This window comes from Malaclemys terrapin, chromosome 2 (assembly GCF_027887155.1).
Source record: "Malaclemys terrapin pileata isolate rMalTer1 chromosome 2, rMalTer1.hap1, whole genome shotgun sequence".
NCBI lineage: Eukaryota > Metazoa > Chordata > Testudines > Emydidae > Malaclemys > Malaclemys terrapin.
Genome location: NC_071506.1, coordinates 253,407,976 through 253,424,095, shown reverse-complemented (window position 1 = coordinate 253,424,095; position 16,120 = coordinate 253,407,976). Strand labels below are relative to the sequence as shown.

The 16,120-nt window shown below is 41.6% G+C and overlaps 1 protein-coding gene across 19 annotated transcripts in view; it reads right to left on the bottom strand.

Annotated features, from left to right (window-relative positions):
* MYO3A (myosin IIIA) overlaps positions 1 to 16,120 on the bottom strand; it is a 351,398-nt gene that overhangs the window by 59,384 nt on the left and 275,894 nt on the right. For all 19 annotated transcript variants that reach the window (XM_054020735.1, XM_054020736.1, XM_054020737.1 and 16 more), the window contains one exon: positions 312 to 465. In XM_054020735.1, the coding sequence (XP_053876710.1) occupies positions 312 to 465 (154 nt within the window). The remainder of the gene's footprint in view (positions 1 to 311; positions 466 to 16,120) is intronic.

The following is a 16,120-nucleotide window of genomic DNA, read 5'->3' as shown; positions in this document are numbered from 1 at the left end:
GGGGTATTTGCAATCTGATCCTAGATCTGGACCCAAATTGGTCCTTATCTCCAAAACCTTGTATCTGAACATTCCTGAATTGCGGAGTGTTTGAAATCTGGACCCATCTCTTGTGGCTCAGGCCCATCTCCTGCTTTTCATAAGAAGAAATATTAATTTCAGAGCTGGATCCAGTTCCCCTTCCCTGAAATGTACGTGGGAAGCTGGAACATGTTCACACTGAAAACATAGCTAACGACCATAAAAATATACTTTAAACAGAACTTTAAAACTTATGCCTCCTAAGACCCTCTGAAGTATAACATACCTACCTACAAGTGTCCGATCAGTTGCTCGCGGGAATCGACTTTCCTCATCAAGGAGAGACAATAAACCCATTGGTTTCTGGAGGAACATATCTAAGAGAGGCCGGTTGTCCTCATACTCTATAACTCTTGCATCAACACCTTCATATAGGTATTCATTCTGTAACAGGTGATAATATGCATGTTTCACCCACAAACACAGAGGCATTTCAGAATATGATTCACAAACTGACAGCTGAGTGGAATCATAATGACATAGAATAAACAATACCCAAGGGGCAAATGCATCAGTGTTTTGTAAGAAAGAATGTCACTTTGAATGTTGCAACACATGGCAATGCTATAAGCTTTAATCTTGCGTGCCTCATGCTGTGTGTTTTGTAAAATCATATGCTTCCCATGTACACACAAGAACAAATAAACATAAACAAAGTCAAAGAGCTCAAGCTACCACATTTGAGAGCAAGATAGAGACTTTATTGTCCTTCCACTGTTTACTCCACTAGTCTGTATTGTAATAAAATTGTTCTGAAGTCATTTGGGGGCTTCGTTTATATTCCTACATTGCTTCATTATTCAGACCTATTGCCAGTACAATGGCCAAGATTTGTAAAAATGACTAGTCATCTTGAGACACCTTAAAAGGACCTGATTTTGAGAAGGCTGGAGCTTAGCACTTTCTGAAAATCAAAGCCCTATAAGGTGTCTAATCACTTTTGATAATCTAGGCCAGTGTATTCAATATGGTAGAAAACAAATCTAGTTTCTATGCTCAGGAATACAGAGATCTCAGACTTCTCAAGGTGATGAGAAAATCTACTAAGCAAACTCTGCAAACGTATCATGCCCTCAGCATTTTTAGTGCCTTTTCTTTTGTTTTTAAAGGCTTTTTTATAAATCAGGGAAAAGTAGCCAGATTTTTCTTTAATTCTCTTGCAGTCTGTTCCCTAAATCCACAAAACAGTTAATTAAGCCTTTTGATTCTCTTCACAAATCATTTTTTTATTCTAAAGAACAAAATCCTTTTCAGTTACCTTTAGTTTTACCATGACAGTTTTGTCTTAATAAGTGATGTCACCAATCCAGTGTTGCCTGTTTTCATTGCAAATACATTATCCTAGGGACTACACTGATTCCTGACAGATGGATAACATCCAACAATTGAAGTACCCTATAACTAAGCAGGAAGGTCCCTCTGTATATAATTCACCTTAGTCTGAAAGAGTTGGGGAATGGAGAAGGTAACACAGAGCATAGTTTGGAAAGCATTTTGGAAAGCACCACATATTGCATTACAACTAGAACAGCATGTCCTGAGACCTCTGATGACTTCACCTCTCAGTCAGATGGAACCAAAAATCAACAAAATCAGAAATGCTGATGTGACAAATAAGACCCAGATAAATATGATCTTCAAATACATCTGAAAGAGACTATAGAATGCCTGCTACAATCATACTTTTGGCCAGATTTACTTAATTTCTTCTGGCTTCCTAGACTTTTGCACTTGATTGTGACTCTGACTACATGCCCGCACAAGGAAATAAGATGTGAACCCCTAATACACACTATGTGGGATAGTCATGTCTTGGGGTCATAACCACATGAGATTAAGCCCTTTTTACCCTGCCCAGGGGCAGGTGGGTGGGGAGCAGTGTGAATATATGGAGTCTTGGCTTCATCCCCTCACTCATTAGTCTGAGTCATGAGGCCAGTGCAGGAGAGGAGCATAATCAGATACCAGTGCAGACTAGCAGTAAATTAGTATACCTTCAGGAGCAAGGAGGCTGCAGAGGAATTGTGACTGAGAGGTATGTTTATGAGTCACAATGTCTCCCAAGGATAATCCTGGCATGGGGCAATTTACACAACAATAAAAATATAAGAAAGGTCATACTGGGTCAGATCAATGGTCCATCTACCCAGTACCCTATCGTCCGCCAGTGTCCAATGCCAGAAGCTTCAGAGGGCATGAACAGAACAGGGCCGTTATTGAGTGATCTGATGTCCAGTCCCAGCTTCTTGCAGTCAGAGGTTTAGGGATACCCAGACAATGGGGTTGCATCCCTGACCACCTTGGCTAATAGCCATTGATGGACCTATCCTTCAGGAACTTCTCTCATTCTTTTTTGGACCCAGTTATACTTTTGACCTTCATAACATCCCCTGGCAATGAGTTCCATGGGTTGACTGCGTGTTGTGCGAATAATTACTTTCTTGTTTGTTTTAAACCTGTTGCCTATTAATTTCATTGGGTGACCCCTGGATCTTGTGTTATGTGAGGGGTAAATAACACCTCCTTATTCACTTTCTCCACACCATTCATGATTTTATAGACATCTATTATATCCCTCAGTCGTCTCTTTTCTAAGCTGAACAATCCCAGTCTTTTTAATGTCTCCTCATATGGAAGCTGTTCCATACCCCTAATAATTTTTGTTGCCCTTCTCTGTACTTTTCCCAAATCTAACGTATCTTTTCTGACCAGAACTGCATGCTGTGTTCAAGGTGTGGGCGTACCATGGATTTAAATAATGGCATTATGCTATTTTCTGTCTTATTAGCTATCCCTTTCCTAATGGTTCCCAACAGTCAGCTTTTCTGACTGCCACTGTATATTGAGCAGATGTTTCCAGAGAACTATCTACAATGACTACAAGATGTCTTCCTTGAATGGCAACAGCTAATTTAGACTCCATCATTTTGCATGGATAGTTGGGATTATGTTTTCCAATGTGCATTACTTTGCCCTTATCAAATTTGAATTTCATTTGCCATATTGTTGGCCAGTCACCCAGTTTTGTGAGATCCCTTTGTAACTATTCCCAGTCAACTTTGGACTTATCTATTTTGAGTAATTTTGTATTGTCGGCCAACTTTGCCACCTCACTGTTTACCTCTTTTTCCAGGTTTCAGAGTAACAGCCGTGTTAGTCTGTATCCGCAAAAAGAAGAACAGGAGTACTTGTGGCACCTTAGAGACTAACAAATTTATTAGAGCATAAGCTTTCGTGGACTACAGCCCACTTCTTCGGATGCATATCATATTATGCATCCGAAGAAGTGGGCTGTAGTCCACGAAAGCTTATGCTCTAATAAATTTGTTAGTCTCTAAGGTGCCACAAGTACTCCTGTTCCTCTTTTTCCAGCTCATTTATGAATATGTTGAGCAGCACTGGCCCCAGTACAAATCCTGGGGAGACCTTGCTATTTACCATTCTGAACTGTGAAAACTGACTGTTTATTCCTACCCTTTGTTTCCTATCTTTTAACCAATTACTGATCCATAAGAGGACTTTCCCTCTTATCCCATGACTCCTTACTTTGCTGAAGTATCTTTGATGAGGGACCTTGTCAAGGGCTTTCTGAGAGTGAAAGTACACTATATCCACTGGATCACCCTTGTACACACATTTGTTGAAACACTCCAAGAATTCTAGTAGATTGGTGAAGCATGATTTCCATTTAGACAAGTCATGCTGACTCTTCCCCATCATATTGTGTTCATAAATATGTCTGATAATGCCGTTCTTTTCTATAGTTTCAACAAATTTACCTGACAGTGAAGTTAGGTATACTGGCCTGTAATTGCCAGGATCACCTCTGGAGTCTTTTAAAAATCAGCATTACGTTAGCTATCCTCCAGTCATCTGGTACAGAGTATTATTTAAACAATAGGTTACATACCACAGTTAGTAGTTCTGGGGGGAGGGATAGCTCAGTGGTTTGAGAATTGGCCTGCTAAACCCACGGTTGTGAGCTCACTTCTTGAGGGGGCCACTTAGGGATCTGGGGCAAAATCAGTACTTGGTCCTGCTAGTGAAGGCAGGGGGCTGGACTCGATGACCTTTCCGGAGATAGGATAATTTCATATTTGAGTTCCCTCAGAACTGTTGAGTAAATACCATCTGGTATTGGTGACTTATGATTGTTTAATATATCAATCTGTTCCAAAACCTCCTCTACTGAAACCTCAATCTGGGACAGTTCCCCAGATTTGTCACCTAAAAAGAATGGCTCAGGTGTGGGAATCGCCCTCCCATCCTCTGCAGTGAAGACTGATGCAAAGCATTAATTTAGCTTTTCTGCAATGGCCCCATCTTCCTTAAGTTTGCTCCTGTAGCACCCCGATTTTCTCGTGGCCCCACCAACTGTTTGTCAGGCTTCCTGCTTCTGATGTACTAAGGAAAATTGTTGCTGTTAGTTTTGTGTCTTTTGCTATTGTGGCAAGGCACCCCCTTTACTTTGTCAGCATCAGCATTCCTCTCTTTGGCGGTGGGGGCCTGGAGTAAATCAGTCCAACTCTGAAGGTTTTTAATGATTTGTTCTGGTTTATTTTTTCAATATTTACAAGGTGGGCCTCAGAGTAGGCCCAACTACTTCAATTAAGCAAAAAATCAAACTCACAACACAAAAGAAATATATTTCCCTGTCCCCTTTCTGGGGCGGAAGGAACAATCAGTTTCATACATACAGAATGGGAAGAGACTGTTTAGGAAGGAGTACGGCAGAAAGGGATCTAGGGGTTATAGTGGACCACAAGCATAATATGAGTCAACAGTGTGATGCTGTTGCAAAAAAAGCAAACATGATTCTGGGATGCATTAACAGGTGTGTTGTGAGCGAGACACGAGAAGTCATTCTTCCGCTCTACTCTGCGCTGATTAGGCCTCAACTGGAGTACTGTGTCCAGTTCTAGGCACCGCATTTCAAGAAAGATGTGGAGAAATTGGAGAGGGTCCAGAGAAGAGCAACAAGAATGATTAAAGGTCTTGAGAACAAGACCTGTGAAGGAAGGCTGAAAGAATTGGGTTTGTTTAGTTTGGAAAAGAGAAGACTGAGAAGGGACATGATAGCAGTTTTCAGATATCTAAAAGGGTGTCATAAGAAGGAGGGAGAAAACTTGTTCACCTTAGCCTCTAAGGATAGAACAAGAAGCAATGGGCTTAAACTGCAGCAAGGGAGGTTTAGGTTGGACATTAAGAAAAAGTTCCTAACTGTCAGGGTGGTTAAACACTGGAATAAATTGCCTGGGTTGTGGAATCTTCATCTCTGGAGATATTTAAGAGTAGTTTAGATAAAGGTCTATTAGGGATGGTCTAGACAGTATTTGGTCCTGCCATGAGGGCAAGGGACTGGATTCGATGACCTCTTGAGGTCCCTTCCAGTCCTAGAATCTATGAATCAATGAATTATGCTGGTTTTTGGTTGCCAGCCCTTCCCCAAACAGAAGTTAACTTGATGTTTCCTCTCAAGGGGGGGAGAGCAGCCTTCCACCCAGGAGAAGCCTTTTCTCCCTGCTGCTCCTAACTCTGCTGCAGCTTGTTTCTCATCCCTCCCTCCTTCCTTCCTTTCTCTCTCTCTCTCTCTCTCTCTCTCTCCAGAAGAGAGGTTTTTACAGGTCACTGGCAGCCTTTAATTGGCCACAGGTATCCCTAATTAACGTGAAGTAACCTCTTTTCAGTTCACCATTCTAGGGCTGATACACTTGCCTTCCACCAGTCGCTTACAGCTGTCACTTCTGACTTTGTCACGCTAGTAGCTCTTCACATTCTTTTTTGACTTGCCTAATTAAACTTTTACACTTGACCTGCCAGAGCCTATGCTCTTTTCTGTTTTCCTCAGTAAGATTTTTAACGGATGTCTTTTTGTCTCTAACCACCTTTTTTGCTCTGTTGTTTACCCATGGTGGCATTTTTGGGTCCTCTTACTGTTTTGTTTTAATTTGGGGTTTACATTTAGTTTGAGCCTCTATGATGGTGTTTTAAATAGTTTCCATGCAGCTTGCAGGCATTTCACTCTTGTGACTGTTCTTTTTGATTTCCATTTAACTAACTTCCTCATTTTATGTAGTTCCTCTTTTTAATGTTAAATTCTAGTGTGGTGGGTTTCTTTGGTATTTCCCCCCCTAAAAGATGGATAAATTTAATTACATTATGGTCATCATTAATGAGCGGTTCAGCTATATTCACTTCTTGGACCAGATCCACTATGCCACTTAGGACTAAATCAAGAATTGCTTCTCCCCTTGTGGCTTCCAGGAGTAGCTGCTCCAAGAAGCAGTCATTAATGGTGTCTAGAAATTTTATCTGTGTCCCATCCTGAGGGGATAGTTGAAATTCCTCATAGTTATTGGGTTTTCTGTTTTTGCAGCCTCTCTACTCTCCCATGGAATTTAACAATTACTCTCACCAGGTGGTCTGTAGTACATTCCTACTGCTATACTGTTGTTGTTCAAGCATGGAATTTCTATCCATAGGGACTCTATGGTGTAGTTTGATTAATTTACAATTTTTATTACAGTTGACTCTATGCTTTCTTTTACACATAGTACCACTCCCCAACAAGCAGGACCTATTCCATCATTCCTATATATTTTGTATCTTGGGTATTACTGTATTCCGCTGATTACCATCATTCCACCAAGGTTCTGTAATCTTTGATCAGGCCTGTAGTTGCCCCAAGATTGAGATGTTAGGTTCAAGCACGAGGTGTTATCACTAAGAACGCTTTTACTGTCAACAGTTTATATGTAAATAAATAATAATTATGATAATCTGCTTCTGTTGATTATGACAGTCAGAAAAAGGAGTAAATATTTCATGACACTGATGCATCCTTAGACGAGCATTCCTGGGCAACATCTCCAATTATTAGTTTTTCTAAAACTCTAATGCTCATTAAAGGAGACCGTTTAACAACACTGGAAACTGAACTATGATTTAAGAGTAAATGGAACGTCCATAGCTACACAGTATGAGAACAGCAGCACAGGCTTCCCTATACTGCCTTCATATGCCTAAATCCTGACTTGGAAGGACCACATGGGCAGTTTAAGCCTTCGTGATCATTCAGTTTTCTGCTTCTCTATTAAGACTGCCAAATGGAGTGTCAATAAGTGCCAATGGTTTTCGTGATGTCTACCAGGATATGGAACAAATACATTAAATCACTTCACATAATGAATGATGTCAGGAAGCAAAAAACTTCCAGTCACTATGGAGCTGGGTTAGATTTAAATTAGTGACCTAACAGTGAAAGACTCTATATTATCAATCCCTCATGCAATACTGCTCCCTTCACCATATTATGATGAAATATGAGGCAGGAGAAAAAACTAATATGACAAATATTATAAAGCTATAATGAAAGAGATTTTATTTGTATTAATTTCTAACATGCCATAAACCAGGCACTGAGTCAGCTGCAAGCACCAGTGATGTTTCACAGCATCTGAATTCCCTAAAATAGTTTCTACTCATTGAGAGGATATCACACAATTCACAAGACAATATTCACATAGATAGGATGTCACAAGGAATGACTGCACTATATTGGAGTATGTGGGCTCTTATTTTATGCTGTGTCTACTGTGATCAAACTAGGTAATATTACCCTGTGCAGATTTGCTGCACTTAAATCAATAGGGACAATATTATTAAATGAAGTTGTAATTTTGTTTTGTACTAATAGAAAACAACTGGGTCATGAAGTAATGCCACTTTGTTGATTTGATGATATGAAATCCCCTTAGTTTAAAGATTAATTTTAGGAACTTATTCAGAACCTGCCTTTTACCATCTTACTAAAGCAAAAGATATAATTGTAAAATTAAAAATAAATGTGAGAGACAAGGTGGGTGAGGTAGTATCTTTTACTGGACCAACTTCTGTTGGCGAAAGAGTCAAGCTTTCAAGCTACACAGAGCTCTGCAGACCTGAAGAAGAACTCTATGTAGCTTGAAAGCTTGGCTCTTTCGCCAACAGAAGTTGGTCCAATAAAAAAATATTACCTCTTCCACCTTGTCTCTCCAATATCCTGGGACTAATACAGCTACAACACCACCGCAAACAAAAATGAATGTTGCACATGCCTTATCCAAAAGCACATTAGGTTAGAGTACCAATGCATTTATCATCTGTATTAGCGTGCATCAAATTCCACTGGCATGCTCATATAATGGGTCACAACGGGAAGGGCAGTCTTCTGAACTATATTGTGCCAAGCATCACAATTCATATCTTTGCTAACACAATACAACCAGTGCTGAAATAACCAGAATTTATGGAAAAACAGAAAAGCTGTCCATCTGGCCAATACCATCTAGATCCCCTCTATGAAGATTCCTATCATTCCTGCATGGAGAGGAAAGTCAGCTCCCTCCACTGTAGTGTCACTTCCCTGGACCACACAGACCCCTTTCTGCAGGGTCAAGTGAAAACATGCTTTGTCCTCCCACAGTCCCAAGGTCCATGGAAATGCTGGCAGCTTGGGCCCGTCTCCGGGCAGGAGAAATTTCCTCTTTAGGGCACTTCTCTAGGCTGCTGAGGCTGTATTTCGCTTCGCAAAGCACAATGGTTTATGTTGAACAGTAAGTTCTTTTGTTCTCAACTTTACAGAAGTACACAAACTAGCTGCAGCAGGCAACTCTCTGCTCTAACAGGCATTCTGAGCCCAACGCTGCTAGGTGAAGAGTGACCCTTCAGCCTCACTTACTACCCTTACACAACAAAACAAGCTACTCCACACACAGGCTGGGAGGGAAGCTCTGGCAGCACAGTGCCTTCAGAATCATGGAGTTAGAGACCAAGATGTTGGGCCAGAGACACAGTGTTTCTGTGTGGATGGCCCTGCCTCCTGTCAATCCCCAGGACCTGCAGAGTTGAGGGGCAGTTCATTGCACATCTTGCAGGATTTGTTCTCCTTGATTCAAGACAATTCTACGATTATACCCTCACAAGGTTTCCCCCTACTTTTTCCCCCCAGCCTCTATCTACCTCTGACCCAAAGCTATATCCTGACTTAAACATAGTGGGACAAATTTATTCTTTATTGTTACCCCATTTATGTCAAAGGGATGGATTTCAATCCAGATTTCCTATTTCTCACCTGTAGATTAGAAAAATTCCCCTCTCGCAGTTGCCATACAATTAGTCATGTGTAGAGATGGTGTGAACAGCTACTGTCAGATTGAGTACGTCCTCAGTCTTTGGATGTGCTGAACTAACATTCCCTGGGTCCTTGGCCACATCCCCTCTCTGGCCAGTAACTTCAGCTTTTGGGGCTTTACTAATTGGGTCCATGCTCCCCAGTAGAGTAGTTTTACACCTTACACTGCTGTGATCCTCTCACCCCTGGCTAGACTTTCTGCCAACAGGATGATGTTCATCTGGTGATCCATCGGCAGAATCCAGGAGTGAATCTGGCCCACTATTTGCAGAGAATTTAAAAAAATGTTCCTCAAAATAAAGAGGCAGCACTTATCCCAATCTTCATTTCTTCCACTCAGAAAGCCTGGGAAAGAGACCAGCCTTACACTGTGCCTGTAGGGTTAACAAATGGAGTCTGTTAGACTGGTGGGAAAAGTGAAGCTCAGAACTGAAGACCTTCTTCCCTTGCTATCAGCCCCACATCGTTACATTTAGGGACTGTTAGCCCAAGTGCCTGTGCTGACCTCAATTTCCATGGCAGCTCATGGAAAGAGAATTGGGGTCTCATATAAACAGGAATGAAACAAGCCACTTAAAGGAAGAATTAGATCTGTACCTTATTTACATACAGTGCCAAAGATGTGCAATAATATGTACAAAAATATAGGTGGATACTTCCCTGTTATGAAGAGCTTACAATGCACATGGAGAAGGCGCTGCTTTTCAAATGGAAGTATGTTTATATCAGGGGTCGGCAACGTTCGGCATGCGGCTCGCCAGGGTAGCACCCTGGCGGGCCGGGCCAGTTTTATTTACCTGCTGACGCGCCACGGTTTGCCGTCCCGGGCCAATGGGGGCGGCGAGAAGCAGCGCGGGCAAGTGATGTACTGGCCGCGGCTTCTCGCCGCCCCCATTGGGCCGGGACGGCGAACCAGTGGGGGCCGCGCTCGGCCGAACCTGCCACGTCAGCAGGTAAATAAAACTGGCCCGGCCCGCCAGGGTGCTTACCCTGGCGAGCCGCGTGCCGAACGTTGCCGACCCCTGGTTTATATGTAATATCATTTTTCAATTTTGAAATTTATTTTAGAGCTCATTAAATATGCCAGTGTGACAATGCTAAAAATGCTAAAAACCAAAGCCCAAGTCACTTCATCTTTCTGTGCATGCATTTCCCTAGCTGAAAAATGGAGATGATACTTCCTTCCTTTGATGTCTAATGATGAAAAGCACTATATAAGAGCTACGTATTATCATTATGATCATCAGCCCTAGTTATTATCCCTGGAACTGGTACAGCATAGGCAAAGGCAGCACAGACTACCCCAGAAATGTGCTACCTCCATCAGCGTAGGAATAATTTAGTCTTCCATGTTCATTCAGTTATTGGCTTCATTTCTCAGATTGCCAAAAAGCAAGCCACTTAAATCAATTGTGGTGTTGGTTTTTGTTATGAAGATGCCTGTTCAGTGAGAACTGGACTAAGACCAACCCACTTGATCTAGGCCACCAACCACACAGAGATATGTTCAATTTCAACCACTTTGACCTGGTGTGAAGTTGATCAAATAATCTGGGGAAGAGGGAAGGACTCATATATTGACATTTAGAAGAATGAAGGGAGAAAAACTGTATTGTTTATTTTTGTACAACACGGTGATAAGTGCTATATAAAAGCCTAAGATAGAAGGGAAATACTCCCACAGATGTTTATAGACCCAACCACCATTCAGTCCCTTTGCATTTTTCATTTGCAAATTGATAAATGTATTCCATTAATTATCTAGGATTATAAATTTAAAAAGAAACCACACATATGCACACAAAACCACTAAGGATTCACAGTCAAAAAACAATGCTATTCACATTTTACAAAAGATATGCTGGCACATTGCTTTATGCCAAAATTCAGTTGGCTGTAAGCATTCTGGAGGCTCGGAACTCAAAGAGTTGGAGGAATCTAAATGGCCCATGATTACATTATTTATTTCTCCCCCTTTGAATATCTTAAATGAGAAATGAAAGTTGTAGAGCAGATGTGCCTATCATAGCTTAAATGTGTTTAGGAAATGTTACACAAATTATGGTAGTTCAATGTGCAAAACAAAGCACCACTATATACACAAAGGAAATCACAGACATTTATAAAGATTTACACATCCACATAGCTTTTAGACTGAGGATTTTTTCATGACTTTTGAAATCTATACTTTTCACCACTTCTTTAGATTATTATAGAAGAGACTGAATTTGCATGATTTGTAATAGCACTGAAGGCCACAGTTGAAATCTATAAAGCTTTTAGCTTATGATACGTTCAACTGGAAACGAGAATAAAACACCTCACTTCCAACAAGAGAAGTCAATGCAATGCCCTCAGTTTCTGCTGGTAATAGTCTACTACTAACCATAACTTCTACATATCAGTATTGAAATCACATGTTACAAATTAAGACCTTTGACTATGCAAATCCTTACACATGTGTAAAGTCAGCTGTGTACATAAGTGTAGATTTAGTGTCAGACTGACCTATTTGTACAAGTTATTGATTTGTACATGAACATAAATATTGAATTTCTGAACTTTAAATTTTATTCATTAATGAATTTTAAAATGGTATTTTGCTTCTTCCTATGTAGAGATATAAGCAACATAATATTTTATACTTTTCTTTCTCCTTTTCGTATGCTGACTTCTGAAGAAAGGGATATCGTAAACTTCAGTTAACAATCAGAGCATATCATATCAGTGCTAGACTTAGCAGATCCCATACAATTAACATTTAAGATGCTGAACCACCTACTTTCTACATGATTGTTCTTGTGACATGGAACTGAAGTAATGTGCATGTCCCAAGCAGGGGAGAAGGGGATGTGTTATAATGGCCATTAATTATATTGTGAACTGTCCTTGAGCAACAGCCTTGCAATCAGTGACAACCTTATACTGAGATCACACTAGTCACTTCCTGGTTTTAAAATGATAGGGTTTGATACCCAACTTTGCACTAATTTTTGTCTGTAGAGTTAGTTATGCATCACTTCAGCAGTAACCCCACAGACTACTTTGAATACCCTGCAAGATAATGTAAAGAAGTTTGCTATAGTATCAGGCCTGTTCTGATCCCTTTTAAATGTGGAACACACAACACACACACACAAGCTTATTAAACTAAGGGTATGTCTACACTACAAAATTAGGTCGATTTTATAGAAGTCGATTTTTAGAAATCGATTTTATACAGTCGATTGCGTACATCCACACTATGCACATTTAGTCGGCAGAGTGCATTGTGGGTAGCTATCCCACAGTTCCCGCAGTCTTCGTTGCCCATTGGAATTCTGGGTTAAGCTCCCAATGCCTGATGGGGCAAAAACATTGTCGCGGGTGGTTTCGGGTACATGTCATCAGTCGCCTCTCCCTCCATGAAAGCAACGGCAGACAATTGTTTCACGCCTTTTTTCCTGAGTTACCTGTGCAGACGCCATAGCACGGCAAGCATGGAGCCTGCTCAGCTCACCGTCACCACTGCTGTTGCGAGCTGGAGGTTTCTGCCTCAGGCTGCTCTCCCAGCCAGTAGCACCGCGCGGTCGCACCTACCCCAGCCTACCCCTTATTCCCATGGTTCATGAAGCCTGGACAGTAGTAAGGAGGTTTTCAGCTATAGGCTGAGCAATTGCAGAATGGTGGTATAATGTGCCTTTGGATGTTTAAAAGCTCGTTGGTGCTGTTGCTCAGACCTCAGCGCAACCAACATTCCCACTGTTATTGCTGCTTGCTATGTGCTCCATAATATCTGTGAGAGTAAGGGGGAGATGTTTATGGTGGGGTGGGAGGTTGAGGCAAATTGCCTGGTGTCCAATTTTGAGCAGCCAGACACCAGGGCGATTAGAAGAGAACAGCAAGATGCGCTGCCCATCAGAGAGCCTTTGAAAACCAGTTTCATGACTTGCCAGGCTTCGGTGTGACAGTTGTGTGTGTTGTTTGTTGATTTTAATTCCCTGTAAGCCAACCACCCTCCCTCCTTTGAAATAAAGTAACTATTGTTTTGAAACCATGTATTCTTTCTTTATTAATTAAAAAAAAGAGAGATAACAGACAAGGTAGCCGGGGTGGGGTGGGGGTGTAGGGAAGGACAAGGCCACATTGCTTATTGTAGCCACACTAAAAATCAAACTGTTTGAATTACAGCCTTCTGTTGCTTGGCCATCTCTGGAGTGAAGTGGCTGGGTGCCTGGAGCCTCCCCCCGCGTTCTTCGGCATCTGGGTGAGGAGGCTATGGAACATGGGGAGAAGGGTAGGCGGTTATACAGTGGATGCAGCGGGGGTCTGTGATCTTGTTGGCTTTCCTGCAGCTCCAAGAGATGCTTCATCATATCCGTTTGCTCCCCAACAGACTCTTTATCATGTCTGTTTGCTCCCTCATTAGCCTCAGCATTGCATCCTGCCTCCACTCTTCACGCTCACTTAATTCTTTCCTGGCCTCTGCCACTGAATGCTTCCATGCATTAAACTGTGCCCTATCAGTGCGGGAGGACTGCATGAGCTCAGAAAACATGTCATTGCGAGTGCATTTTTTTTTGCCTTCTAATCTGTGATAACCTCAGGGACGGAGATGATAGGGGGAGCGTAGAAACATTTTATGCTCTACGATTCTGGGGGGACTGTATGGTCACCTGTGCTGCTGAGTTTGCCACGCAGACCAAACAGGAAATGAAATTCAAAAGTTCCCGGGGCTTTTCCAGTGTACCTGGCTAGTGCATCAAAGTTCAAAGTGCTGTCCAGAGTGGTCACAATGGAGCACTCAGGGATAGCTCCCGGAGGCCAATACCGTTGATTTGTGTCCGCACTACCCCAAATTCGACCCAGCAAGGTTGATTTTAGCGCTATTCCCCTTGTTGAGGAGGAGTACAGAAGTAGATTTTAAGAGCCCTTTAGGTGGACGGAACAGAGTTGGTTGTGTGGACACAGTCATTTTTAAATCAACCTAACGCGGCTAAATTCGACCTAACCCGATAGTGTAGACCAGGGCTAAGGGATAACACAAGAACATTTGTGTCAACTCATGCCTGGCCAGCAGTCTACATATAAAGATACCCAAAGGAAACTGAAGGCAGATTACACTTGAATAGAGTGGAGCCCAAGGCAAGGTAAGTATATTAAAGGTGGGTAGTAAAGAAGATGGAGAGAGAGACTGGGAACCTTTGTGTCTGAGTACACCTTTGAACATGGATGTCTGTCAACTGCAAAGCCCTTTGTCCTGCAGTGAACAGAATGATGGTTCAATGCTAATTACAGAAGCGTCTGTGTTAAATAGCTGAGGAGCATCTGCTGTGAAAATTCTGTGTTTGGTTACAAAATTTCTCTTCTTTTATGGCTTTTCTATACTTGATAGTTAACACAGATTAAGGTAGGATGTGAATTTAAAGTGCAGTAGTTTTTTCTGAATAACTCCACTGTGTGGACACTCTTATTCCAGAAAGAAGTGTAGCCTTGTTATCGTTTCCCCAGATGTTGGCTTTTTAATACAGGGAAGTGGCAGATAATGGTTGGCTCCTTTGGTGGACTGAGCTTTGTTGCCTGAGAGTATTACTATTGTGACTGATGCATGGAGATATTCCAGGGTGGGTGATAGAGCCTCCTTTCACAAGATTTTTAAACTGCTTATTCCAGAATAAGAGTGTCTACACATGGCATTAATTAGGAACAGTTAATCAAGGACAAGCCCTTCCATATGGTAGACAAGCCCTTACATATGGTGGTATGTCCTAGTAGTTGCACATTCTGCATGCTTTAATCTGCAGGGCAGACAATGGCTTTAAGACTTCTGTAATAGTTAATTTTCACATTGCTTTCTAGCATACATTTTCTAGTTATACTTCTAGAAGTTTATTAACCAAGATCTTAAAAAAAACAACCTTTGAGTCAATATACAAAGAAGCAGCTGTTCTTTGTATATTGTTCCAATCTGCTACTGTTCTCTCTTCACAAGCATTCTTAAAACTACAATACCCACCTGCTGAAGTGAAAAAACAGATTGACAGAGCCAGACGAGTACCCAGAAGTCACCTCCTACAAGACAGGCCCAACAAAGAAAATAACAGAACACCACTAGCTGTCACCTTCAGCCCCCAACTAAAACCTCTCCAGCGCATCATCAGAGATCTACAACCTATCCTGAAAGATGATCCTTTACTCTCACAGATCTTGGGAGACAGACCTGTCCTCGCTTACAGACAACCCCCCAACCTAAAGCAAATACTCACCAGCAACCACACATCACTGAACAAAACCACTAACCCAGGAACCTATCCTTGTAACAAACCCCGATGCCAACTCTGTCCACATATCTATTCAAGTGACATCATCATAGGACCTAATCACATCAGCCATACCATCAGGGGCTCGTTCACCTGCACATCTACCAATGTGATCTATGCCATCATGTGCCAGCAATGCCCCTCTGCCATATACATTGGCCAAACCGGACAGTCTCTACGCAAAAGAATTAATGGACACAAATCTGACATCAGGAATCAAAATACTCAAAAACCAGTGGGAGAACACTTTAACCTGTCTGGTCATTCAGTGACAGACCTGCGGGTGGCTATATTACAACAGAAAAACTTCAAAAACAGACTCCAAAGAGAGACTGCAGAGCTAGAATTGATATGCAAACTAGACACAATCAACTCCGGTTTGAATAAGGACTGGGAATGGCTGAGCCATTACAAACGTTGACTATCTCCCCTTGTAAGTACTCTCACACTTCTTATCACACTGTCTGTACTCGGCTAGCTTGATTATCACTTCAAAAGTTTTTTTTTTTTTTTTTTTTTTTTTTTTCTTCTCTTAATTAATTGGCCTCTCAGAGTTAGTAAGACAACT